This window comes from Phyllostomus discolor, chromosome 5, assembly GCF_004126475.2.
Source record: "Phyllostomus discolor isolate MPI-MPIP mPhyDis1 chromosome 5, mPhyDis1.pri.v3, whole genome shotgun sequence".
NCBI classification, from domain to species: domain Eukaryota; kingdom Metazoa; phylum Chordata; class Mammalia; order Chiroptera; family Phyllostomidae; genus Phyllostomus; species Phyllostomus discolor.
Genome location: NC_040907.2, coordinates 108334467 through 108361774, shown reverse-complemented (window position 1 = coordinate 108361774; position 27308 = coordinate 108334467). Strand labels below are relative to the sequence as shown.

The 27308-nt window shown below is 39.3% G+C and overlaps 1 protein-coding gene across 1 annotated transcript in view; it reads left to right on the top strand.

Moving 5' to 3' along the window:
• The window catches only part of WDFY4 (WDFY family member 4), a 324491-nt gene that overhangs the window by 35033 nt on the left and 262150 nt on the right, over positions 1-27308 (top strand). Inside the window, 1 exon segment of the mRNA XM_028512450.2 lies at positions 18768-19348. Within this exon segment, the coding sequence (XP_028368251.1) occupies positions 18768-19348 (581 nt within the window).

The window sequence follows — 27308 nt, the reverse complement described above, 5'->3', positions numbered from 1 at the left end:
AGTGTTTGGCTTATTTTAAGTACTTTATCTCTCTATAGAGTCCGTATCAGACACTGAAGTAGCTGTGTTACTGTCATCATGTGGTCTAAGCCTGCAGGTGGTAGGTGTGGCCAAAACGTCTTGAGAGGTGCACCTAAAAGTAACATTATGCCCATAACTATCATGGATTTCACAGATGACAAGAACCAAAAGAGTAATTTAATTACAGGGCCAAAAAAATCATTGATGGTGATTTATATGGACAAAAAGGAAAGTTAATATATTTGAAAGACAGTGGAGTCTCATGATTATGTGCCATGAAGGAACTGAAGGGAGCACATAATAGAGAGAGTAAGGGAGAGAAATATAAAAAATTAATGACAATTTACAGCTGGGAAGGACCTTAGCTTCATTTGGTCCAGTCTTAATATTCCAGTAGAGACATGTCTAACAGTTTCTATTACTAGTGGCGAAGTTGAGTTTGAACCTAGGACTAGTGACTTAAAATCTAGCCATCTTTCCCTCTTCACCATACTATTTGCTGCATTTTTTTTTCTATTAAGTCCATGTTCCTGCTCAACTTGCATGCCCCTTATTGTGATAAGGATCAGGGAAGGCATGGGCCAAAGTAGTCAGAACTTTGGTTTCTCTACTGGATGAATAATTGGAATCTCCATTTGTTTCTGATATGGAAGGTCAAACAGACCTATAGAGAAAATGTTATGGTTTTACTTTGCTTGGAGAGTACGAGTGTTTCTGTGTTCATTGTAGAAAGAGAGCTCTTCTTTGCTCATGGAAAAGTTCATCTTATTTACTCTGCAGCCCAGATGCACCTTAGTGGAGTGTCAGCCCTTGGGTAATAGGACTGAATTTCTAGAATTAGCGATGTGAAGCCTTTATGGTGTTTTACAGATTCAATATCACTTCAGAATCACACTATCAAGAGAGCATGTCAGGGATAAATACTGTGTAAGCTTATTTAACAAAGTCAAACCCTGGGCTCAATGTGCTATCTTTTTCCTGGGCAGTCAGGAGGGCGCCTGGAGCTGCTATGCTCTCCCAGGACCAATGTTGTCAACATATTGCTGTCCCAGTGCATGATGGGGGAGGGATGGGGCCCAAGAGTCTTTCCAGATTTGGCCACCACTGAATCATGTGAGCACCTATCCAACATTTGCTGAAATTTGATATGGGATTTATATTTCTTCTCAGTCATCTTGGGAACCCCCTTGGAACTTTAGAAACAAAGATGTAAAATTAGCTCTGTCTGGCTGGACTCGCCTTTTAGAAGTTGTGAGTGGATGCTGCCTGAGGCGCTATGCCTGCAAATAGGTCAGATGTAGAATGAGGGGGAAGTCATGAAGTAGGGGAACTCAAAGGCAGTTCTCCCTGCCACCTATAAAGGTTTGCCATCCCGGAAGTGCATTCACATTATGGTGTCATCCTCACCTCCCTCCCTGAGGCAGAATCAAGCCAGAAACACCCAATTTAGGGCAGTAGTTTCCAAATCCCAGTGGTGTTCCATACCGATACAGAGCACATGCGACTTCATCACCTAATTCTGGCAAATGATAACTGAGTTGAAGAGGAATGTAAAGCAAATGAATTTCCTCTCCATAGCAGGTGGGCCATGATTGAGTTATGCACAAATTCAGATGATTTGCTAATATACATTTAGCTATTCAACTCTGAGCTTAATCATATTACCTTACCGGTCTTCCAGATGACACATGGAAAATTATGAGGAATAAACAAATAATAGAATGTGAAATAAATCCTGTTAGTCCTAACATAGTTAGCGCTTTGCGAGCAGACATCCATTTCATAGGTTCAGGCTGGAGGAATGCTAACTCAAGAGATGATGACTTGTTAACTGGATTACGGAGAAGAAAATGGGCTTAATGCTGACCTTTCTTGAAATGTGTCAACCATAGCCTGATTACTTTGACTTTAGCTGATTAAATTTACTCCCTTCCGCAGACCTCACCAGCCTTGGTGATGCATTATTATGCCGAGCTGAATGACAGTAATGGAGACCCTTCTCCTAGGCCCCCAGTTCCTGACAAATCATTTCCTGAAGTAACACAGTATTTATTTTTCCTTTATGATAGAAATGTTTCTTTTTAGTTGCTATGAAATTAAGCCTTTGTAATTGGATTTTGAACTCTTTAGTTTATGACTCTGCAAATATGAAATTACCCCATCCCAAGAAATAATAGAGCAGTTTAAGTTCTACTGAGATTACCCCCATTTTAGATAATTACTCTGAATTTAATAAATCAAACAAAGCAACAATTAAGGACAGCCATCCCTTTCTCCTCCCCCCTCCTAACAGGAGGAAAAAAGAGCCATCTAGAAAATTTACAGGGAACAGACATTCTGAGAGACAGAGATCTAAGGAGAACTGGTATTGGGTTGCTTCTCTTTAAAAATATCTGTTTGTAAATACTCTTTGCTGTTTTTGTTATTATAGAATCTTGTTGTAATTGCTCTATTTTTTCTGTGAGGAATGACAAATTTAATTGAATTTATTGGGGTTACATTGGTTAATACAATTATATAGGTGCAGGTATACAAGTTTATAATACATTATCTTTATATTGTATTGTGTGTTCACTGCACCAACTCATGTCTCTTTTCATCTTGAATGATGGAGTCCTTTTGAGCAATAGCTGGTGTCAAATTAGACAAAGTGGAAGGTGGTTTTCTTTAGGGAAGAGAGAATTTAGTGGCCATCTAGTGTTAAGACGATTGTCTATATGTATAGTTCTAATTAGTTTGTTTTTAAATCATTCTTCCTCTTTTGGTATTTGTTTTGTTGTATGATAACAGAAGAGTTTCATTCATCCATTTGTTCTCAATAACCTTCTAAGGTTTAGGAACCATTAAAATTTTCTGACATAAATTTGGATGACTTAATATCCTGGAGCATAAGATTTCCCAATGTCTTTATGATTTATTTATTTTTCAGTGCAGGAGTCATGTGACCAGGAACAAGAAGGTCAGGTCTAGACCATGCAATGCGTGCTGTAACACACAACCAGTGTTTAGTGGCTAAACTTTAGTCTTTTCTGTGGATTTCAGGGCAGAAAGAAAGTACCACCACACAGACTTTAAGGCTTGTAGTGTGTTTCCAACTCAGACAAAGAAATAATATTGTCAGGAGTGAGTTTCTCACACAAGGCAGGCACAGGACACAGCATATATGTCCTGTAGTGTCTCCTGACCTTAGAGTCCCCAGGGTTAGTGGTAGGGGTAGGCAGCTTTGGCGATGCTGCTACAGAGAGAGAGGCTTTGCCTAGTTTAGACAGCTCAGTATTGCTATTGCCAAGCTTTCACATTCACTGAACATCACTAGTCTAGAGAACCTGATCTAACAATTTATATGTTTCTCCCTAAGGGACATGACTATGAAATATCAACCTTTCCTTGTTTTGAGCCAAATTCAGAAGTAATTAGGTCAAAATGACAGGGGAGGTAAATGCTGTCCTTGAGTCCTCCCATGGACCCTGTCAAAAATTACAAATAAATGATAGAACAGTCAACCTGGGATCCATCTGAAGACTGGCTGTACAGAAGTTCTATAACTGTGGATATACAGAAGAAACCATGTAATTACTGGTGGGAGGGGAGGAGTCCACAAATGGGCTGGCCCCACAGTCATGTGTAGCAGTTGAGGATCAGGAAGACTATCTCAGCTACAGCTGTCCTCCTGAGAAGCAAGAGATGCCAGATCCATATCAGGCTCACCAGTGCTGAGAAGAGAAGACCCTACAACACCTGGCTATAAAAAAAAAATCAGTGGCAATTCCATTAGTCTGAGTGAGATGAAAGGCTGCTGGAAACCTAGGCATCCTCTTAAAGAGCTCACACACAGACTCACTCTTTTGCAATCACTCACCTTGGGTTAGGTAAAGGGACAGCAGCTCAGAGGTTGCCAGAGATGTACAGGGGGAAACTGAGATACATGGCTTCAGAGTGAGGGCTGGAGAGACAGTAGCCATTGTTCTTATATTGAACTTTTTTCCAACCCATCTGGCAGACAAGCACTCTTTCCTGTGTTGAGCCCTTCTATCACATTGCCAAATCTGAATCTGCAGTAGCCTCATGGACACCACTCACCCCACCCCGAAGACCCCCTGAGGAGCCACCCCAACCAGCTCCCATATTGCCAGAGGCTCTTTTAGCAGCAGGAATCTGATCTAGGCTTAGCTAAAGTCTTTCATAGAAACTCTCAAAGGTCTGTAGGCAGGCAGCAGCTGGCCTCACTGTACCCTGTGCCTTTGCTAAATGATCCCCAGACTTGGCAACTGGAGCCAAAATCTCAACCTGCGTTGACCTGATGAATATTTCCCCTACTCTGGTGACTACATGAAACCCTACCTCACCAAATTTTCATATAGTCTAAGGCTCTTTCACGGGCTGAGGCTTATGGGCAGCTGGCAGGTGGTGGCAGGTCTCGGGTGCTCTGTGCCTTCTGCTGAGTGTTCCCAGGCAGGTACTGGTGCAATGGCCTTAGTTCACAATATGAATTTTTGGCAGACATCTAAGCCCAGAAGAGGCAGTTTCCAAGTGTGGATACTTTTACCAGGTAGCCGTGGGCCAGGCACGGCAGTGGCTGACCTTGGCCTACATCACAGCCCCTCCCAAAAAAACCAAGAACCAACACACCCAGTGGTCACTTCAGACCAAAACAAGCACGACCAGATTAGATCTTTAAGTGATTTAGCAGATACTAAAGCCCTCTGGGGCAAATCCCACTCCATGGTGGTTAGCCTAGTACAGCAGCTTATACATTGTGATCGTGGCCAACACTCACAGCCACTCAGCCTGAAGGTCAATTCCATCCACTGATGTGACAACAGCAATTAAGGTTCAACTACAATAGGAGGGCACACAGCATCAATAGAAGGGCAACTCCTGGACCACACAGGTCAAATAATCAGGGAGGTGTACCACTGGGCCCACAGCTCACCTGCTACATAAGGCCACCTGGTGAAGACTGGAACATGTAGCAGACCTACCTAATATACAGAGAAGCAAACACATGGAGGCAGTCAAAATGAGCAGAGAAACATGTCTCAAATGGAAGAACACAAGAAAACTACAGAAAAAAAAATAAAATGTAGGCAAGCAATCTACCAGATACAGAGTTCAAAAATAGTAGTTATAAGGATGTTCAAGAAACTTAGTGAGAACTTCAACTAAAAGATACTAAAACTAAAAATAGAATATAGAAAAAATGAAAAAGAACCAGTCAGAAATGAAGAATACAATAACTGAAATGTAGAATACACAGAAGGAATCAATAGTAGATGAGATGAAGCAGAGGATCGAATCAACAAATTGACAGACCAGATAGAAGACAATACTTAATTAGAAAAGAAAGAGGAAAGAAGGAATAAAAAATGAGAATTGTTTAAAGAACATCTGGGAAAACATCAAGCATAACATTGCATCATAGGGGTACCAGAGGGAGAAGAGAGAACAGAGAATTAAAAACCTGTTTGAAGAAATAATGACTGGGATTTCCGGCCAAGATGGAGGCGTAGGTAGACACACTGTGCCTCTTTGCACAACCAAAATTAAGGACAACAAAAATTTAGAAACAAAAAAACAACTAGATCTGACAGAAAATTGAACTGTATGGAAGTCTGACAACCATTCATTCAGACTGGTAAGAGAGGCAGAGTTGGTGGCCTGTGGAGATGGGTAACAGCAGGAAAAAGAGGTGGTTGGGGGGTCCTAGGGACATAGCCAGCAGCTGGAAGACCCCAGGAATGGGGTGGCAATGGGCAGAGCCAGTGAGACATGTAAGGCTGCTGGCTGACCACAGACACACATTCGCACTCAGTTAAACCAGGCAAAAACAGGGAGCAAGACAGACTGCACAACCCAGCCCCAGCCCCAGGAAATAAAGCCTAAAAGCACTGATTGAAAATACTTGTGGGGTTTGAGGTGCCAGGAGAGACTCCTAGCCTCACAGGAGAGTTTGTTGGAGAGATCCACGGGGTCCTAGAATGTACACAAGCTTACCCACCAGGGAACCAGCACCAGAAGAGCCCAATTTGCTTCTGGGAAGTGGCAGAAGAGACTGAAATATGAGAGCGGAGCAAGTGCCATTGTTCCCTCTCAGACCCCACCCCCATATACAGCGTCACAACCCAACAACTGGGTTGCCCCGCCCTGATGAACATCTAAGGCTCCACCCCTCACTCTGTACCAAGTATGACCAGACCCCCCCACCAAAAAAAAAATGGCTCAAACAGAAGAACAGATCAAAGCCCTAGAGCCAATAACTCTAAGTGACTAAGAGATAGCCAACCTATCAGATGCACAGTTCAAAACACTGGTGATCAGAATGTTCACAGAACTGATTGATTTTAGTCACAAATTAGATGAAAAAATGAAGGCTTCACTAAGTGAAATGAAGGAAAATGCACAGGGAACCAATAGTGAAGGGGAAGAAAACTGGGACTTAAATCAATGGAGTGGACCAGAAGGAAGAAAGAAACAACCAAACAGAAAAGAAGGAATAAACAAGAATTCAAACAAATGAGGAGAGGCTTAGAAAACCCCAGGACATATTTAAATGTTCCAACATCCGAATTATAGGGTTATCAGAAGGGAAAGAGGAAGAGCAACAAATGGAAAAGTTATTTGAACAAATAATAAAGGAGAACTTGCCCAATCTGGTAAAGGAAATAGACTTCTATGAAGTCCAGGAAGCTCAGAGACTCCCAAAGAAGTTCGAACCAAGGAGGAACACACCAAGGCACATCATAATTAGATTAGCCAATGTAAAAATGAAGGAGAGAATCCTAGAAGCAGCAAGAGATAAAGGGACAGTCACCTACAAAGGAGTTCCCATCAGATTGTCAGCTAATTTCTCAAAAGAGACCTTACAGGCAAGAAGGGGCTGGAAAGAAGTATTCCAAGTCATGAAAGGCAAGGACCTACACTCAAGATTGCTCTATCCAGAAAAGCTTTCATTTAAAATGGAAGGGCACATAAAGTGATTCTCAGATAAGGTCAAGTTAAAGGAGCTCATCATCACTAAGCCCTTATTATATGAAATGTTAAAGGGATTTATCTAAGAAAAAGAAGATAAAAAATATGAACAGTAAAAAAACCAGCAAACTCACAGTTACCAACAACCACACCTAAAACAAAAACAAGCTAAGCAAACAACTAGAACGGCAACAGAACCACAGAAATGGAGATCACATGGAGGGTTAGCAACAGGGGAGTGGAAGGAGGAGAGAGGGGGAAAAGGTACAGAGAATAAGTAGTATAGGTAGTAGGTAGAAAATAGACAGGGGGGCAAGAATAGTATGGGAAATGTAGAAGCTAAAGAACTTATGACACATGGACGTGAACTAAAGGGCGGGAATGTGGGTGGGAGAGGGTGTGCAGGGTGCAGGGGAATGAAGTGGGGGAATAGGACAGCTATGTGCAAAAAAATGAAACTTGAGCACCAACTTATACCATACACAAAAATAAATTCAAGGTGGATAAAAGACTTAAATATAAGTTGTGACACCATTAAAGTCCTACAAAAGAACATAGGCAGGGAAATCTCAGATATTTCATACAGCAACATTTTTATTGATATGTCCCCTAGAACAAGGGACATAAAGGAAAGAATAAATAAATGAGATCTCATAAAAATAAAAAGCCTCTGCATGGCTAAAGAAAACAGTATTAAAATAAAAACAGAACCAACTATATGGGAAAACATATTTGCCATTGACACCTCAGACAAGGGTTTAATCTCCAAAATACATAAAGAACTTACACAACTCCACTCTAAGAAGAAAAACAACCCAATTAAAAATGGGAAAAAGACTCAAACAGACACTTCTCTGAGGAGGACACACAGAGGATCCAGAGACACATGAAAAGATGCTTAATATCTCTAGCTATCAGAGAGATGCACATTAAAACCACAATGAAATACCACTTCACACCATTCAGAATGGCTATCATAAACAAAGCAACAAACAAGTGTTGGAGAGGTTGTGGAGAAAAGGGAACCCTAGTTCACTGTTGGTAGGATTGCAGACTGGTAAAACCATTGTGGGAAACAGTATGGCATTTTCTCAGAAAACTAAAAATGAACCTGCCTTTTGACCCTGCAATTTCACTGCTGGGATTATATCCTAAGAATCCTGAAACAGCAATACAAAAGAACCTATGCACCCCGATGTTCATAGCACCACAATTTACAATAGCCAAGTGCTGGGAGCAACCCAAGTGCCCATAAGTAAATTAATGGATAAAAAACTATGAAACATTTACACAAGGGAATCCTATGCAGCAGAAAGAAAGAAGGAGCTCCTACCCTTTGTGACAGTATGGATGGAACTGGAAAGCATTATGCTAAGTGAAATAAGCCAGGTGGTGAAAGACAAATGCCATATGATCTCACCTTTAACAGGAACCTAAACAACAAAACAAACAAACAACATATAACCGAAGACACTGAAATTGAAAACAGACTGACAGTGACCAGAGGAGAGAAGGGAGGGAATTTCAGTGGAAATGGAGAAGGGTATACGGGAACAAATGTAATGGACACATGGACAAAAACTAGGGGGGGGGGCAGTGGAAATGGGAGGGAGGTGGGGAAGGATGGGTGAGTGGGCTGGGATGGGAGTCAAGGACAGAAAACTGTACTTGAACAACAATTAAAATAAAATAAAAAAGAAATAATGACTGAAACTTCCCTAACCTGGTAAAAGAAATAGACATGCAAGTCCATGAAGTGCAGAACCCTAAATAAGATGAACCCAAAGAAGCTTATCCCAAGACACATCATAATTTAAAGGACTAAAGTTAAGACAAAGAGAACATCTTTTTAAAAAAGTATATTTTATTGACTATGCTATTATAGTTGCCCCAACTTTTTCTCCCTTTTCTCCACCGTCTGCCCTGCACCCCCTCACCCTCTAGCATACCCCCCACCCATGGGTTGTACATATAAGTTCTTTGGCTTCTGCATTTCCTATACTATTCTTAACCTACTCCTGTCTATTTTATGCCTATTAATTATGCTTTTGCTCCCTGTACATTTCCCCCTTTCTCTGCCTCCCCCTCCCCATCGATAACCCTTCATGTGATCTTCATTTCTGTGAATCTGTTCCTATTGCAGTTGTTTGCTTAGTTTGTTTTTTATTTTTAGGTTAAGTTGTTGATAGCTATGAGTTGTCATTTTATTATTCATAGATTCTGATCTATTTCTTAGATAAGTCCCTTTAACATTTCAAATAGTAAGGATTTGGTGATGATGAATTCCTTTAACTTTACCTTATCTTGGAAGCCCTTTATCTGCCCTTCCATTCTAAATGATAGCTTTGCCGGATAGAGTGGTCTTGGATGTAGGCCCTTGCCTTTCATGACTTTGAATACTTCTTTCCAGCCCCTTCTTGCCTGCAACGTTTTTTTTTTGTTTGTTTTTGTTTTTTTGTTTTTTTTGTTTTTTTTATAAATGAGCTGTTAGTTTTATGGGGACTTCTTTGTAGGTAACTGTCTCCTTTTCTCTTGCTGCTGTTAAGATTCCTTATCTTTAATCTTGGGTAATGTAATTATGATGTGCCTTGGTGTGTTCTTCCTTGGGTACAACTTCTTTGGGAGTCTCTGAGCTTCCTGGACTTCCTGGAAGTCTATTTCCTTTGTCAGATTGGGGAAGTTCTCCATCATTGTTTTTTCAAATAAGTTTTCAATTTCTTGTTCTTCTCTTTCTCCTTCTGGAAGCCCTGTGATTTTGATGCTGGAGTGCTTAAAGTTGTCTCAGAGTTTCCTAATCCTCCCATCATTTTTATAAATTCTTATTTCTTCATTCTGTTCTGGTTGGGTATTTATTTCTTCCTTTTGTTCAAAATTGTTGATTTGAGTCCTGGTTTCCTTCCTTTCACTGTTGGTTCCTTGTATAGTTTGCTTTATTTCACTTTGTTTAGCCTTCATTTCTTCCTTCATTTTGCGGCCGAGCTCAATAAATTCTGTGAGCATCCTGATTACTAGTGTTTTGAACTCTGCATCAAGTATGTTGTCTATCTCCTCATCACTTAGATGTTTTTCTGGAGTTTTGATCTGTTCTTTTATTTTGACCGTATTTCTTTGCCTCAGCACACCTATTAAGTTGTAAGGAGGTGGAGCCTTAGGTATTGGCCAGGGCAGGACAACCCTTTTTGCTGCATTGTGGTTGCTGTCTGTGGGGGAGGGGTCAGAGAAGGAAAAATGCTGCTGGCTCACTCTTCTCTAGCCCCACTCTCCAACTATTCTGTGAGACTGGGAGTTTCTCACACCTTCACAACCCACATAGTATTTTACCAGTAGAGAGTTGAGTCTTTTTTTTCCCTGGTGATCCAGCTTCTCCTCACTTGCATGGACCACCACCCTTTCCATGGGTTCTCTCCACCCACCTGGCTACCTGTCTCTGCCCCCTCCTACTGTTCCAGATGAATGTGTCTTCAACTCCTTGGTTGTCAGAGTTCCATGCAGTATGCTATTCTGGCAGTTATGGTTGTTTATTGTTTTTAAATTGGTTGTTATCCTTTTTGGTTGTTTGAGGAAGTGAAGCATTTTCCACCTATGCTTCCATCTTGGTTGGAATTCCAGATGACATTCCAAAGAGAGCATCTTAAAAGTAGCAAGAGAAAATTACCTACATGGGAGCTCTCATAATACTGTCAGCTGATTTATCAACAGAACTTTTGAGCCCAGAAGGGATTGCCACAAAATACTCAAAGTGATGAAACCAAGGACCTACAACCAAGACTACCTGACCTGCACTGCTATAATTTAAAATTGAAGGAGGAATAATGAGGTCCCAAGAGGAAAAAAAAGCTAAAAGAGTTTATCTTCCCTAAACCAGTATTCCAAGAAATGTTGAAGGGACTTCTTTAAGAAGTAGCAGAAGAAAAAAGAACATAAATATGAACAATAAATGGTGATAATTATGTTCCTATAAGTAAGCACTTTAAATGTAAATGGATGTAAATGTTCTAATTAAAGACATAGAATAGCTGAATGGATAAGAAAATGAGATCAATACAACTGCTGTCTAAAAGAAATCCACTTCAGATTGAAAGACACAAACTGAAAATAAAGGGATGGAAAAATATTTTATGTAAATGGAAACAAAAAAAAGAAGCTGGGTGACAACACTTATATCAGACACAATAGACTTTAGAACAAAGGCCATAATAGGAGACAAAGGCCATTTCATAATGGTAGAGGGATCAATCCAAAAAGAGGATTTTACCCTTGTAAATAATTATGTACCCAGCAGAGAAGCACCTACACATATAAAGCAATTTTGATGGACATGGGAGAGATAGGCAGTAATAAACTCATAGCAGAGGACTTTAACACCTCATTAATATCAGCAGATAGATTTTCCAGATAGAAAATCAGCAAGGAAACAGTGGCCTTAAATGACACCCTAGACTAGATAAATTATTCTACTACAATAACTGACCATATAACTCTAGGTTATTTCTGGCTCTCTGTTCTGCTTCATTGATCTCTGTGTCTGTTTTTATATCAGTATTATACTATTTTTGATTACTATGGCCTTGTAGGGTAGTTTGATAATAGGTAGTATACCTCCAACTTTATTCTTTCTCAAGATTGCTGAGTCTCTTTAGTGTCTTGTGGTTCCATATAAATTTTGGGATTATTTAATTTAGTTCTATAAAAATGCCATTGGTATTTCAACAGGAATTGCCTTGAACCTACAGATTGCTTTGGTGAGTATGGACATTTTAGTGAAGTTAATTCCTACTCATGAGCACAGTAAATGCTTCCATTTATTTGTATCTTCTTAATTTCTTAAATATATGTTCTTTTTTTAAGATTTTATTATTTATTTTTAGAGAGGGAAGGGAGGGAGAAAGAGAGAGAAACATCAATGTGTGGTTGCTGGGGGTCATGGTCTGCAACCCAGGCATGTATCTTCTTTAATTTCTTATTCAGGATCTTATAATTTTCTGAGTATAGGTCTTTTACCTTCTTGGATAAATTCATTCCCAGTTATTTTTTTATGTAATTGTGAGTGGGATAGTTTTATTAGTTTTTCTTTCTGATAATTCATTATTGGTGTATAGAAATGCAACTGATTTCTGAATATTTGTTCTGTAACCTGCTATTTATTGAATTCATTTATCAGTTCTAATATTTTTTGGTGAAATCTATAGGCTCCTCTGTCTATAGTATCATGTCATCAGCAAGAAAGGACAGTTTTACTTCTTTCCTTTAATTTTTTCTGATTACTGTGGCTAGACTTCCAGTACTATGTTCAATAAAAGTGATAAAGTTTGACACCCTTGTTTTTCCTGATCTTAAGGGAAATGCTTTTAGCTTTTTCCCATTGAGTATGATGTTTGTTGTGGGATTGTCATACATGGTATTAATTACATTGTGGTGTGTTTCTCTATTCCCACTCTGCTGAGATAATTTATCATAAATAGGTGCAGGATTGTGTCAAATGCTTTTTCTGTGCTTACTGATGTCATCATATGATTTTCATCCCTAATTTGTTTATGTGGTATATCACATTAATTGATTGGTGAGTGTTGTATAAACCTTGCATCCCAGGAATAAATATCACTTAATCATGGACTATGATCTTTTTAAAGTATTGCTGAATTTAGATTGCTAATATTTTGTTGAGGATTTTAGTAACTACATTCATCAGGGATATTGGCCTATAATTTCATTTCTTTGTAGTGCCTTTATCTGGTTTCTTAATTGGATAACACTGGCCTTGTAAATGAGCTTAGGAGTTTTCCCTTTCTTAATTTTTTTGGAATTGTTTGAGAAGATGGGTGTTAATTTCTTCCCTGAATGTTTAGTGAAACTTACCTGTGAATCTATTCCAGTCCAGAATTTTTGTTTGTTGAGTGTATTTTGATTACTAATTCTATTTCATTGGTTTTATTCAGTCTGTTCATATTTTCTCTTCCTTCTTTGTTGAGCCTTGGAAAAATTGTATGTTTTTAGGAATTTATCCATTTCTTTCAGTATTGACCAATGTGTTGGCATATACAAGGTCTGTGCAGAAAAAGTCCAGCCATTGTTATAATAAGAACAGTTTGCATGACATTGATGTAACTTGGTGCCAAGGAGAGTGGACTGGAATGTGCATGGATGAACAATGAAAACTCACTGCACTAGTCAGTGGGGTTGGCAGACTTGTTGAGTGAGTGTGTCTACTGTATAACCATCACATTAAAAAAGACTGAATGAGTAGAGCAATGAAGGTACATGAGATTTTGTGTTAAGCCTGAACATTCTTCTGTAGAAACTGTTTGGATGATTCTGAAGGCCAGAGCTATGGGCAACTGGTGATTGGCAGCTTCAGCACGACAATGTGTCTACTCATGCATCATGTCTTCTGCAGAACTTTTTAGCTAAACATCAAATCACCCAGGTGACTCAGCCCCACTATAGCCCAGATTTGGTGCTCTGTGACTCTGGCTTTTCCCAAAATTAAAATCACCTTTAAATAGGGAAGATATTCAGACCATTGATGAGATTCAGAAATCCAACAGGGCAGCTGATGGCAATTGGGAGAAATGTGAACTCCCAAGGTGTCTATTGAAGGGGTCTGAGGTGTCATTGTCCTACATACAATGTTTCTTGTATCTCATAACTTCTTTAGTAAATGTCTCTATTTTTCATATTGCATGGCTAGATACTTCCTGGGCAGACCTCATAATTGTTCATATCAAATAAACAACCTACCTTACACCTTAAGGAGCTAAACAAGAATAACAAGTTAAAAAGCCCAAAGTGAATAGAAGGAAAAAATAATACAGATAGGTAGAAATAAATGAAATAGAGTCTAAAAAAACAATACAAAAGATCAATGAAACCAAGAGCTGGTTCTTTGAAAAGACAAAAAAAAATGATAAACCAGAGTCATCAAGAAAAATTGATGAACCAGAGTCATCAAAATAAAAAGAAAGAGGATCTAAATAAATTAAATCAGAAATGAAAGAGAAGTTACAACTGACACTACAAAAATGCAAAGGATTATAAGAAAATACTATGAACAACTATATGCCAACAAACTGGACAAATCTGGAAGAAATGGATAAATTTCTGGACACATATAATTGACAAGAATCAGAAAATCTGATGGGACTGATTACTACTAAAGAAATAGTTAGGCCATATCCTTACCCAGCAGGAGAAAACAGTAGTTATTGCTTAGTCCTTAATATTTCTTTTCTGTGTCCTTCTCTCTGAAGTCTATTCCACAACTTTGATTTCATCTCTCATTAGATGATGGCCCTGATACTGAGTTTTGTTTAAAGAACAAAATGACAATTCAGTTACTCCACAATTGTCTTCCTGAGTTCTGGTGGCCAAGCATTGATCTAACCACCAGAAGCATGTATTTTTCTCTTTCTATACCCAGGAAAATAGTCAGTTTTTCTATTTCACTTTATAATTTACCCATTTTTTAAATATTTTTTACTTATTTATTTATTTTTTAGAGAGGGAAGGGAGGGGGAAAGAGAGAGAAACATCAATGTTCAGTTGCTGGGGGTCATGGCCTGCAACCCAGGCATGTACCCTGACTGGAAATCAAACCTGCGACACTTTGGCTTACAGCCCATGCTCTATCCACTGAGCTACACCAGCCAGGGATAATTTGCCCATTTTTGTATGTAAACTGATTTATTACTTTTAAAATGTCTGCTTTATATTTATTTTTTTTAATTTAAATTAAATTAACTCTTTTCTATCACCATTTATCCCCCATAACTTTTTTCACCTCTCCTCCTCCATTCCCACCCACAATCACCACACTGCTATCCTGAATTCTTTATTTTTTCTCAATCCCTCCATCCCTGTATCCCCAATACTGTCAGCCTACTCTCTTTCTATAAGTCTGTCTTTATTTTGCTTGTTAGTTCAATTTGTTCATTATCTTCTACATATGAGTAAAATCATATGGTACTTTTCTTTCTCTGACTGGTTTATTTAACTTAGTATAATGTTTTCCGGGTCCATCATATATCCATTTTGAACATAATTATGGACTTTGGCATTTCATAGACTCTCCTAGTTACTACAATCTTTGTCTTGTTTTGTTCTCAAACTTCTCAAAATGTCGCTGATGGGGCAGGGGAACCCTTTCAGCAGCTCCTTGGTCATCATATCTTGTCATTTTGAAAATCCTCACCTGTGCACATTCACTTATTCCTGGCTCATTCTGTGTTCTCCTAGCCAAGCAGGAAATCTACTTCCCACTAAACAGTTCAGGTTTCTTGTAGAGAATATAATATTAGACAAAAACATTTGTGTGTTAGGGGAACACATATTTCTTCAGGTAAAAACTAGTGTTGGTTTAGGGTTACTAGCATTTTAAGGATAAAGCTAAAAAATTATCTTTATCCCTCCTAAGTGCATGAGTCCATAATTCATGGTTACTTAGTTACCTGTCATTTTACTGAGTATCTATTTGACACTCTCTATATGTTTTTTATTTAGTTTCTTCCTGCCTTTTAAAAATCTGACATACAATTTCCTTTTGTCTATTTGAGCATTATACTATCAATTGTTATCCTAAACTATGTTTTTAAGAGACAACATCGCCCCCTCCTTCCCAAATTGGGAATTTATTTTTTTCTCTTTGAATCTTGTTCAGGTATCCTGGAATTGACTCTAAATTGGGCCTGCTCAGACCATTGTTTTCCCTCTGTCACTAGAGCAGTGAATATATGAAAGGACAAAACAATCCAAATCTCCCTCCAGAGCCTACTAACCAAATTTCATTGACTGGCCATTTTTCTGGAAAATATGCATAAGATGCCTGGGTCTTTGATGGAGTTCCATGCAATTTTTGTAAAGAGTAATAACTAAATATTATCCACACATTCCTCACTTTTAGGCATGAAGCTTTAGCACATAATAAGAGCTTCTTCAATTCAGTCCTTCCTTCTAAACATTTATTAAATATATTCCATTTATTAGGTGTATACCATGCCTCAGGCTCAATGAGTGACACAATGTAGTGCTGAATAAATGTTTTCTGCTGGCCATGACGGAGGTATAGGTAGACACATTGTGCCTCCTTGCACAACCAAAAGAAGGACAATGACAAATTTAAAAACAAAAAACAACCAGAACTGCAAAATGTGAACTGTATGGAAGTCTGACAACCAAGGAGTTGAAGAAACATTCATCCAGACTGGTAGGAGGGGCAGAGACAGGCAGCCAGGGTGGAGAGGACTCACAGCATGGCAGTGGCTGGAGGACCGAGGAGGGCAAGGTGGCAGCTGGTGGACTGGGTGGTTCCACTTTTGCCTGTGCATAAACTAGGAGGAACAACTAGGGAGCAAGACAGACTGCTCAACACAGTGTTCCAGCACAGGGAAATAAAACCTCTAAGCCTCTGACTGACAACACCTGTGAGGGTTGAGGTGATAGGTGGAGAAACTTCCAGCTTCACAGGAGAGTTCGTGGGAGAGACCCAGAGGGTCCTAGAACATACACTAACCCATCCACCTGGGAATCAGCACCAGAAGTGCCCAAATTGATTGTGGGTAGCAGAGGAAGTGACTGAAAACTGGCAAAGGGCAGAGCAAGTGGCATTGTTCCCTCTTGGACCCCTTCCCCACATATAGCACCACAACCCAGCCATGAGGGTTGCTGCACCCTAGTGAACACCTAAGGCTCCACCCTTACTACATAACAGGTGTGCCAAGACAAAAAAAAAGATGGCCCAAATGAAAGAACAGATCAAAGCTCGAGAAAAAAATACAACTAAGTGACGAAGAGAGAGCCAACTTATCAGATTAACAGTTCAAAACACTAGTAATCAGGATACTCACTGAATTAGCTGAATATGGTTGTAAAATAAAGGAAAAAGTGAAATAAAGGAAAATGTACAGGGAACCAACAGTTACAGGAAGGAAACTGGGACTCAAATCAATGGTTTGGACCAGAAGGAAGAAAGAAACATTCAACCAGAACAGAATCAAGAAACAAGAATTCAAAAAAAATGAGGAGAGGCTTAGGAAGCTCCAGGATATCTTTAAATGTTCCAACATTCAAATCTCAAGGGTGCCAGAAGGAGAAGGGAAGAACAAGAAATTGAAAACTCATTTGAAAAAATGAGTAAGGAGAACTTCCCCAATCTGGCAAAGAAATAGACTTCTAGGAAGTCCAGGAAGCTCAGTGAGTCCCCCAAAAGTTGAACACAAAGCAGCACACACCAAGGCACATCATAATTACATTACCCAAGATTAAAGAGAAAGAGAGAATCTTAAAAGCAACAAGAGAAAAGGAGACAGTTACCTACAAAGGAGTCCCCATAAAACTAACAGCTCATTTCTGAAAAGAAATCTTGCAGGCAAGAAGGGGCTGGAAAGAAGTATTCAAAGTCATGAAAGATAGGACCTACATCCAAGATTACTCTATCCAGCAAAGTTATCATTTAGAATGGAAAGGCAGATAAAGTGCTTCCCAGATGAGGTCATGCTAAAAGAGTTAATCACTAAGCCCTTATTATATGAAATGTTAAAGGGACTTATCTAAGAAAAAGAAGATAAAAATATGAACAGTAAAATGACAAGAAAGTCACAGCTATTAAAAACTGAACCTAAAAAACTAAAACAAAGAGAAAAACAAACTAAGTGAACAACTAGAACAGGAACAGATCACAGCAATGGAGATCACATGGAGGGTTATCAGCAGGGGAGTGGGAAGAGGAGAGAAAGGGAAAAGGTACAGAGAATAAGTAGTATAAATGGTAAGTAGAAAATAGTTGGGGGTGGGGTTAGGAATAGTATAGGAAATGTAGAAGCCAAATAACTTATATGTATGATGCATGGACATGAACTAAAAGGGGGGAAATGTGGGTGGGAGAAGGTGTGCAGGGTGGAGGGGAATAAAGAAGGGAAAATGGGACAAATGTAATAGCATAGTCAATGAAATATATTTTAAAAAATAAATAAATGTTTTGCTTTAGAAGGAATTAAAAGTTTGGGTGACCAGTAATTTGGAGAAGGTAAATTTTACTGTGTATAGTAGCCTAAACTTCAACATAGTCTCTTCTATATGCTACACCTATGGGTTACCTTTCATTAAAGGTTTTTCTTCTGTACCTTGATTCCCTCATATGCTCACAGCAGATTTTAAGTAGATTTATTTTACTATAATTCCTCATTTAATAGTGGTACCCATGCTTGCACAGAGAGATATTAATAATAAATTGCTTTATATAGATTTCACTGTGAGCCTCCTTTGCAATAGAAGAAATGGTTCATTTCATTTGTTTAATGAATACTTTTAAGTGTGTGCTGTGTTCCACAGCAGTAAGAGAGCTTGATTGCATGGTGCTTGGTCTGGTGGAGAGCTGAGACAGTTGTCAAGTAACTGTAATCCAGTGTGATGAGAGCTTTGATCAAGGAGTTAGAGGAGGCCATGCAAGTGCTCAGCCTGGGATAAGTGCGAACTAGGGGTCAGGAAAAGCTTTCTGGAGGGAGATGCATGTAAGTAAAGACATAGGGCAGTAAATCAACCTTATAAGTTGGCACATTCTTTATAAGAGGCCATTTGCAAGAAGTCTCTGAGGGCCAACCTAAAACTAAAATTGAGAGGGGCAGTATTTAGCTCCTGATGTTTCACAATTGTCCTTCAGGTAGCTAGCTGTTCCTATGCTTGAGTGAGGAAGAGCACCACCAATGCTTTGGTAGGGATGTGCAGGAGCTTGGTGTTAAAATTCTGCCTCCTAGACTTTACTCATTTTTATCTTCTTGATGTTTCAGTCTCTACTCCGGATCCTGGAGACCCCCAAAGGCCGTACTGCTTTCAGAGTCTCCAGTGGGTTCAATGGGCTGCTGTCCCTGCTCGCTGACCTGGAGGGTTCTCTCCAGGATCCCCCACTGCAGATGTGGGGGCCAGTGTCCCACAGGCAGATGCTGGACCTGGTCCTGCACACCCTCTGTGTTGTCTCTGCAGCGCTGCACCTGGACCCTGTCAACAGTGACTTTTTCAGGAGGAATGGACTCTTTGAGAAGCTGACTGAGGACCTCTGCTTGTTGGGCTGTTTTGGGGCCATTGAGGAAGAAGGAGCTCCTCTGCATTCCTGGGAGAACACAAAGGCCAGGCCATTTGCTGATTTACTGAGTCTAGCCTTTTCCTCTGCCAGCCCATTCCCGCCCAAGATACAGAGCTGCCTCCAGATCCTCAGTTTCCTGGACAGCATGGTCATTGGAACCCTCCACCTATGCAGAGACCTGAAGGAGCCCCTAGGAGTGGTGCAGGAAGCACCTGTGGATGCCCAGAAGGGAGAAGCTACCAGTGACCCCCAAGGCAACTTCGAGCAGTGGCCAGACCTGGAAGAGAGGTAGAGCTTTGCTATCTGCTTCTGCAGTGGGGTCATCAGTGTGTCTGTCTCTGGCTTCCTCATCAAACATCCTGCATGTGTAAGTGGGTAGAAAGCCTAGGCTGCAAGCTGGGTTTGCAGAAATGTCACATGACTTCCTTTTCTTTAAACCAAGTTAACTCTGACATCAAGCTTCCCTTCTATGGGAGCTAAGGGGAAACCAACCTGAGTCAATTCAGGGTGGGGGGATGTTGTTGGGTCTCACAAGAACCAGGAAAGCTTTCCAGTCTTAGAAACTGGGTGCAGAACTCTGTAGATAGGCTCACCTTCTCCTTTGGCATCTTTGATGCTCTTTGACGTTTTGGTGCCTGTACCCAGCCTCCTTTATATGCTGGCAGCCTTTGCCTTGTATTCTCTACCCCTCAGAGCGCTGCCAGGAGATGGTGAGGTCCTTTGACTTATAGAACACAAACTACTTTATCCTTCCCAATCATGGACCTCTTCCTGTTCTTGCCTGCTGTTTCCAATTCTCCTAGTGAGGACAATCACTCCTCTTACTTCTGTAGGCCAATCTCTTCGATGAGTTCAGATTTCCCTAAACCACTTTTTACTTTCATTTCTGTAACACAGAATCTCACTAGAGCTAGGGAGGGCAGAGAACCCCATCCTTCACTCCCATTTTCCACCCCCATGACCCTTGAAGCCAGAGGGGAAAAACAAAAGAACAAACCAATAATAGTTGGTATCTTTCTTCATTCCTCCAAAGCAGCAATGAAAAAACACAAATTAATATTGTGATAAACTATCCTGCCTACCACCTGTCTATGTCATCTTGCCTTAACATTATAGGGCACCCTTCTGGAAGACATTACACATTTTTATCCAAAGAAAGTTCTTGTTGGCCATATTTTAATGTTGGCTGTTGGTTGGGAAGGGGATGGATGTCAAATTTCCAAATACAATGACTGCTCCTGTTTGGTTAATGTGGTAAATCAGTTGTTCTCTAATTTTTCAGTCCTGCACAATTTGCTAATTATATAACTATTGCTAGATTTGATCTGCTAATTTTTAAAAGAATTTTTGTTAATGAGAAAATTTGGCTTTTTACATCCCTTTCTTGACTATCAAATTTATGCTAGCCTCATAGCATGAGTTGAGCTGTGTCCCCCTCATCCTTCTTATGAGCTACCAGATAGGTCTTTGCTAGTAAAACCTAATGACCTGATTTTTTTTGTGAGATTTATTCTCAAATCATTCTTAGTAAGTTAATTTACAAGTTTATTTTCCCATTTCATCTAAGTTTTAATTGGTTGGCATAAGGCAGTTTACAATATAATTTTTACATTTTATTCTTAACATTTTGATTTGAGTCTTCTGTCAGTCCCCCAGCACCCCGACATTCTTGGCAGAGGTTTATTAATCAGTGTGTTCTATGAACCAACTTTTAATATTTTCCATCATTCATAAATGAATTTCTATGTCTTTTTTTAGTCCTTATTATTTCCTTCTACTTTCTTTGAGCTTATTTATTCTGGTATTTTTTTTCTTAACTTTTTTCAGTCCTATTTTTAAAATATAAATTTCTCTGTAATTAGCTGTATCACACAAATTTTATATTGTGTTTTTAATATAATTCAGTTATAAATATTTCCTAATTTCCCTCATGACTTATAGTGTTTTTTAAAATTTATTTTTATTTTTTTCTTCTTTTTTAAATTTTTATTTAATTGTTGTTCAAGTACAGTTTTCTGTCTTTTACTCCCATCCCAGCCAACACTCTCAACCCTCCCCCACCTCCCTCCCATTTCTACCCCCCCTAATTTTTGTCCATGTGTCCTTCATACTTGTTCCAGTAAATCCTTCTCCTTTCCCCCTGAAATTCCCTCCCCTCTCCACTCTGGTCACTGTCAGCCTATTCCCTGTTTCAGTGTCTTTGGTTATATTTTGCTTGTTTGTTTGTTTTGTTGTTTAGGTTCCTGTTAAATGTGAGTTTTATTCTTGAAATTTTTTTAAATTACAAATTCCCAAAGTTATGAAGTATTTTTGGTCATTTTTTTGTTATCGACTTCTTTGTTTTAAATTTTATTTTAATTGTTGTTCAAATACAATTTTCTATCTTTTACTCCCACCCCAGCTCACCCACCCAGCCCTGCCCAACTCCCTCCCATTTCCACCTACCCCTAGGTTTTGTCCATGGGTCTTTTATACTTGTTCATGTAAACCCTTCCCCTTTTCCCCTGAAATTCCTCTGAAATTCCCTCCCCTCTGAACACTGTCATATTATATCATAATGAGACAAGGTGGATTTACAATGCTAGTCTTTCGAAATTGAGTTCGACTTGTTGCCCGAATGTGGTAAATTTTCATAGATGTTTTGTGTGTGCTTAAAGAAATGAATATTTTCTAGTTAAGTTCATTGTTCTATTTATGTCTTTTAGATCAAATGTTTCAATTGTCTTTCAAATTTACAATTTCTTAATCTTCTTGGCATACCAGTTACTAAGTATGTGAAATATCTTCTATTATAATGGTAGATTTATCAATTTTTATTAATTTTTGCCATATATATCTGAACCTATTAGAATCACACATATTTATAATTTTTATGTCACCTGGTAGAATCAAAATTTTTATTATACAGTGACCTTTATTTTTTGCCATAACAATTATGTCTAATAATAATAGGCCTATACCAGCTTTTTTTTTGGTTAATGAATGCCTGGAACTTTTTTATTCTTTTGTCTTAAGCTTTCTGTGTCCTTACATTTTAGGTGTTTCTCTTGTAAGCAAACAGTAAGGAGCTATTTTTTCCATTTTTAAAAATTTTATTGTTGTTCAATACAGTTGTCTGCCTTTTCTCTCCACCTCTCCCCCACCACCCCAACCATCCCTATCTCCCTCCCCTGATTCTAGCCCTACTTAGTTTTGTCCATGTGACCTTTATAGTTGTTCCTGAAAACCTGTTTTTGTTGTTTTAGGTTTTTAAAATAGTGTTTTTGTTATTTTACTGAAACATGAGCTTTGTTTACATTTTTCATAAATATTAATATATTTCATGTGACTTCTACTTTTCCTTTTTTTTGCTATTTGTCTGTCTCTTTTGACCTTTTTCTTCTTTCTTTTGAATTATTTGAGTTTTTAAATTTAATTTTTTCTATGTGCTAGTTTGCAACTTATGCTCTCTGATTAGTCTTTTAGTGGTTACCCTAAAATAATTTAATGGGAATCCTCATAAGGTTTAACTATTTACTGTGCACTTTAGTGTTTATGTTTATCCTCCTTCCAGTTAATATGTAAAGACCATAGACACTGAATATCATTACTGTTTCTTAACATATATATTACCATTGTCCAATATTTTTATTCTATCTAATTTTAGTTAAACCATCAAATAAGAAATTTATTATTATTGTTTTAAACAATGTGTATTTAAGTTTACCTACATATTTTTCAATATCTGTGCACAGCATTCTCAAATCTATGCCTTCTATGTGGGCTCATTTTCCATCTGCAAGCAATACCTGTGTTAGACCTATTTTTTTACTGTCTGTTTGTGGTAAACTGTCTTGTTTTTTTTTTTTTCTAAAAATGTCTTTATTCTTTCCCTAATTATTGAAAGATTTTCTGGGTATACATTCTTGATTGACAGTTATTGTTTGATAGCACAGAATGGAGTCAAAAGCTTCTACTGTTGCCATTGAGAAATAACCTACATTTTTATTGCCTTTCCTTTGAAAGTAATTTGTCATTTTTCTCTGGCTGCTTTTAAAATTTTCTGCATTCTTGTTTTAGAGTTTTACTATAATGTGTCTTTATTGAGATTATTTTTGAAATTTATTCTACTTGAAATTTATTGGAATTTCTGAATTTGATATCAGGTGTCTTTCATCAATTCTGGATACTCAACTTAATTTACTACCTCTTCCCCATCTTTGTTTTATTATAGTTTTCTAGAACACCAAAGATATATATACTTTACTTTTTTATTCTATCTTCCATTTTATCTTCTATTTCTGTTTCACATTTTCTATGTCTTTGTCTCTTTGTGCTGTGTTCTGTACAATATCTTTTTGATCTCTTTTCCAACTCACTGGATCTCCTATTAGCTGGGTTTAAGACTATTTAATCTACCCATTTAGGTTTTGAATTTTTACTTTTAATAGTTATATTTTATGTTCCTAGATACCATTTGGTTCTTTTTCAAATGAACTTGATGATTTTATAGATTTTTTCCCTCACCCATATTTTTCTCATTCTTTCTCTTCTTTATTTCTTCAAATATATGAATCATAATTATTTTTTTCTGTGTCTAATTCTTATTTCTTTGTGTGGTTTATGATTGTTGACTGTGATTCTTGCTCCAAAACTTTCCATTTCCCATTATCCATGAAGCCCATCCTTCTTACTCTGACCAGCCTCTCTTTCTGCAGACATGAGACTGCACTTAGTGAGTCTATAGCTACCTGTGTGAGTTAAGCCTTGCCCAGATTTCAGGCCCTTTTCTTCTTACTTTGACTTTGGAAAGAATTCCATTTCCCTGGTCTGGCCAGAGGTGTATGTGTGGGGTGGGTGCCTGAGCAGGCCTATGCTTGACCACCTGGACATGTGAAGGTTAACTTGGGATTTCATTGTTGAACCTTCTTCAACTCATTCCACAAGCTCCCAGAGGGCAAAGAAGTATTTGTCAGCACCAAAGGGCACTTAATAAGTGGTACTGGGTAAGAAATGTCTCTGGAGTCTGAACACTAAACCCTTATTTTCATTTACTTTCCTCTACATTCCTAAAATATTACTAATGAAGAAACCAAGCCAGAGAAAGGCAAAATAACATAGCCAAAGGTCACACATTTAGTAACTGATAGAGCCAGTCTTTGAACTCAAGTTTACCTACCAAAGCCTGTGTGTGTGTGTATGCATGCATGCGCGTGTGTGTATGTGTATGTGTTCTCCCTGATTTTTCTAGATACTCCTACAGTAATGGTGATGATTTGCCAAACATTTTGCATAGTAATTTAAAGTTTGGTTTCTAAGCTATAGATAGTTTCAGCCTAATTCTTTACTAATAATTTCTGTGTCAAATGTCATCCTGGTTTCACAATGAGGATTTTTTAAATGTATAAGAGTAAAATTTCATAAATAGAGACTTTTTTTTTCATTAAAGTACATATGCCACCCTTGACACTCCCTAATGGCTAGAGAAGTGGAACTTGGCCTGTCCTGAGAAAGTCAGGTAAAGGGCAGGGCAGTAGATGGGTTGGGAGTAGATGACATGGGGCTCAGTTCTTCCCTCCACTGATACTTGGGTAAGCCAGCTTCACACTGGCCTGAGAAGCCAGCATTTGTGCTGACAGGAGGCTTCCTAAAGTGAAGATCTGCAGCCTAGATAGAAACACCAGGGTCAGAGAAACAATGGAGCCTGCCAGGGCTGGAGACTTCCCTTAACTTTAAATGACATTAAGCAATTACTTAAGCAACTTACTCAAGCTCTCTGAAGCTGTTTTTTGTACAATGGGACAATCAATATCTATGTTGTTTAGGAACTTAATGGCTTGAATGTTATAAAACATCTGGAATAGGACTTAGTAATCACTCAAGAAATATTACAGGTTCATAACCTAGTAAGATTGGACTTTCTGGATGCACATATACTATGCTGTCAATTGGAAGGACCCAATGAAGGTGCTTGATAAACTGTACAGGTGACACACTCAAACCTTTTGCCTTTTGCATGGTAGCTTAGGCAAATATTGCCACATGCCCATGCCTCCAGGGTAGTCTAGGCATTTCCTGGAATTAGAAGGTCCACACACAGGGCTGCATTTGTGTCTGACTTTTTTCAGCTCCCTCTGAAGCCTGTGGGCACTAAGATGGAGAGAGATTGGAGGGTGTCCCTCTGAGGCTGGTCTCCCCTCTTGGTCCTCTCTGACATCGAACCCCATTCTCTAAGAATCTATGCCTGAGCACACTGGATCTAGACCTTAGGTGTCCTTGGAAGATGTTATGGCTACCACCCTGCTGAGTAGGCCACAGTTCCCTGACCAGTCACCTCCTGTGTGGGCCTTGCTCAGTCACATTTTGCCTTCAAATCAGGCTGGCTTTTCCATGTTCCTCTGGATGGATGGCCATGGATGTAGTTTAGGGTATGTGTGTATGTCTGTGTGCACATGTGTGGATACTTGTGTGTGCTAGTGATTTTAGTACATTGGCAGTTGAACATGCTTCTCAGGTGTGAGGATCCTGCTCAGCAGGAAGCATCTGCCTCACTTCTGTTCTCCACCTATAGAGCCCTGGCCTCTCAGGGTCCTTTCTCTTAGATGGCAGTTACCCTGTGGTAGCTTTTGTGGTTAGTGGAGCTCAGACTATTTTAACTGCTACATAACCCAATATGGATCCAGTCTCTGCCCTTGCAGAGTGACCGCTCCAGCTGATGTGCCTAAGCTTTCCAGTGTGCACTGATCCTGCTTCTCCTCAGAGGTGGCTGCCCCTGCCTGTATATTTCTTACAGCTTCCTTTCCAGTACAGCCATCTGAGTCCCAACAGCTTGGGTCTGGGATTTTCTTTTTCTTTTTCTTTTTTTATTGTTTTTCAAGTACAATTGTCTCCATTTCCCCCCCCCCCCCACCACCACCACTACTCTCCTGCCCCACCCACCCCCACCTCCCACCCTCAATCCTACCCCCCTTTGGCTTTGTTTATGGGTCCTTTATATGTATTCCTTGACAACTCTTCCCTTTCTTTCTCCCATTTCCCCTCTCCCAGTCCCCTGCCCCTCTGGTGTTACTCTCAGTTTGTTCTTTATTTCAATGTCTGGTTATATTTTGCTTGCTTGTTTGTTTTGTTGATTGGGTTCAACTTATAGGTGAGGTCATATGGTATTTGTCTTTCATTCCCTGGCTTACTTCACTTAGCATAGTGCTCTCCAGTTCCATCCATGCTGTTGCAAAGAGTAGAAGCTCCTTCTTTTTTTCTGCTGATAGTATTCCATCATGTAAATGTACCATGGTGTTTTTGATCCACTCATTTACTGATGGTCTGGGATTTTCAGTAAGCTTTCAGGGAAAGCCAGCTCATTGCCAGGCATTGGATACTACTTGGGAGAAGAGGAAAAATGATGCCTCACTTTTCCAATAGTGTATCCAATATAGTCTCAGGGTGAATTGGCAAGGCCTTCAAGGATATGGGGATCACAGAATTAAGCTGTAATAAAAGGGAGAGAGCTACCTGAGTTAATATGGGTTGGGGAAGGCATTCTAAGGCCTACAGGAGAAACTAAAAAAAACAATCATGCTGAGTGAGGAAGGCTCTGGCCTTTGGTAGGAATTGCTGAGACTTAGAGCCTCAGATTGGAGCCCAGGACTGGGTCCTGAGCCCAAAAGCGGGTACTCAGGCATGAATGGCCTTGCCAACTGTTATTTCCTGAGGAGCAGGTAAACATGTTGCAGAAGCCACTCTAGTATATGAGTGTGTGTTGGGAGGTTGGATGGGTAGAAATAAGAATGGGGAAAAGAGGAGTGCAGGAGATGTTAGTCTGTCCTAGAGATGGCAGTGGCTTTAATAAGATAATGGCACTGCTAGTAGGAGAATGTTTTAAGACATGTTTAGGACATAGCATTTCCAGGCCTTGGTAACCAATTAGATGAGGGTGGGAGTGGAAGTGCCCAGCCCCAGTCTCTAAGAGAGGCATTAGAGGAAGGTGTGGTTTGAAAGAAGGTAGAAGGCACTATGCTAAGCAAAATAAGCCAGGCAGTGAAAGACACATACCATATGATCTCACCTTTAACAGGAACCTAAACAACAAAACAAAGAAACAAGCAAAATATAGTCAAAGGCACTGAAATAGAGGACAGGCTGACAGTGACAAGAGGGGAGAGAAGAGGGAGTTTCAGGGGAAAATGGGAAAGGTTTATAGGAACAAATGTAAAGGACACATGGACAAAAACTAGGGGGAGAGCGGTAATGGGAGGGAAGTGGGGAGGGATGG